Here is a 1,512-nt window from a genome sequence, read left to right as displayed (position 1 = left end):
GCAAGGGCACCCTGGTGCAGACCAAGGGCACCGGCGCCTCGGGCTCCTTCAAGCTCAACAAGAAGGCGGCCTCCGGGGAAGCCAAGCCCAAAGCCAAGAAGGCGGGCGCGGCCAAGCCCAAGAGGGCCTCCGGGGCGGCCAAGAAACCCAAGAAGGCCGCGGGGGCGAGCACCCCCAAGAAGAGCGCCAAGAAGACCCCAAAGAAGGCGAAGAAGCCTGCCGCGGCTGCAGGAGCCAAAAAGGCTAAGAGCCCGAAAAAAGCGAAAGCAGCCAAGCCCAAGAAGGCGCCCAAGAGCCCTGCGAAGGCCAAAGCGGTGAAACCTAAGGCGGCCAAGCCAAAGACCGCTAAGCCCAAGGCAGCCAAGCCAAAGAAGGCGGCAGCTAAGAAGAAATAAGTTTCTTTGGCCAACTGCTTAGAAGCTTAACACAACCCAAAGGCTCTTTTCAGAGCCACCCCAGACCTCAGGAAAAGAGCTGTTGCACACTGTGTTCGTAGGGGGCGTGGCGGGAGGGAGGGCGCACCGCGGAGGGGCGGTACCTCCAGCCCCGGAGGTGGTTCTCGCGGCAAAGCCAGTTGCTTACCCTCGATCCTCAAGGAACTTTACAGTGTAGGTGTTTTCAGGTCCAGGGAACATGGCTGATGTCGCTATACGAACACCAGTGCGCCCAATGCTATTTCCCACCTATCTCTCCGCTTCATGGAAGTGAGTTCGCCCAGTGCGAGGAGGGTAAACAAATTAGGGAGCACAATTCTCGCAGGCACTTTTTTTTTCAGGAGGTAAAGATGTCGAGCAGCCCAGCACATTGCAGAGCTCCTGCTTGTGAGGCGAATGTTTATGTCAATGATTTCATTATCAGCCCGAGAACTCTACCTTCTAGGACCTCAGCAGGACCACCAGGTGTCCCGTGGTGCAGGGCTCAGAGTCAACACGGGAAGCCGTACTAGCCAGCAGGGAGCTGTCTACACCAAAAAACCCGAAAGCTAACCTCACAAAAGTTTCATTGGTTCTCGGGGAAATATCCAGCGCAATTCCTTTAGAGGCTTATTTATACTAGGTTTGGGCAGACTACTCTAGGCCTTCTGATTGGGTCGAAGCACAGTAACGAAGCAGCCAATGAAAAGCCAGGTCTGCATGTATCTTTTACATTTGCATTTGTGACGACACACTAAAATTAATCCAATCAGGAACGAAATCTTGCTAACCTCATTTGAATACCGCATCTATAAATAAACGGGGCTTTGGCGCTCCCGATTATTTTCCCAGGTCTTAGTTATAGTGTTCTAACTTAACGCTAGGATGCCTGAGCCCACGAAGTCGGCTCCGGCCCCGAAGAAGGGCTCCAAGAAGGCGGTGACCAAGGCGCAGAAGAAGGACGGCAAGAAGCGCAAGCGCAGCCGCAAGGAGAGCTACTCGGTGTACGTGTACAAGGTGCTGAAGCAGGTGCACCCCGACACGGGCATCTCGTCCAAGGCCATGGGCATCATGAACTCGTTCGTCAACGACATCTTCG

At 54.6% G+C, this 1,512-nt stretch overlaps 1 protein-coding gene across 1 annotated transcript; it reads left to right on the top strand.

Moving 5' to 3' along the window:
- Window positions 1-5: 5 nt before the first annotated feature.
- LOC102744317 (histone H1.4) lies at window positions 6-1,489 on the top strand (the record flags this gene model as incomplete). The annotated part of the gene is made up of 1 exon (XM_081810620.1): window positions 6-1,489. A coding segment is annotated over one exon (390 nt), but the record flags the coding sequence as incomplete, so codon positions are not given.
- Between the last annotated feature and the right edge of the window lie 23 nt (window positions 1,490-1,512).

The sequence above is a fragment of the Leptonychotes weddellii genome, unplaced genomic scaffold (genome assembly GCF_054177405.1).
Source record: "Leptonychotes weddellii isolate Sample4059 unplaced genomic scaffold, ASM5417740v2 HiC_scaffold_30449, whole genome shotgun sequence".
Taxonomy (NCBI): domain Eukaryota; kingdom Metazoa; phylum Chordata; class Mammalia; order Carnivora; family Phocidae; genus Leptonychotes; species Leptonychotes weddellii.
This window is presented reverse-complemented; position numbering and strand designations above follow the sequence as displayed.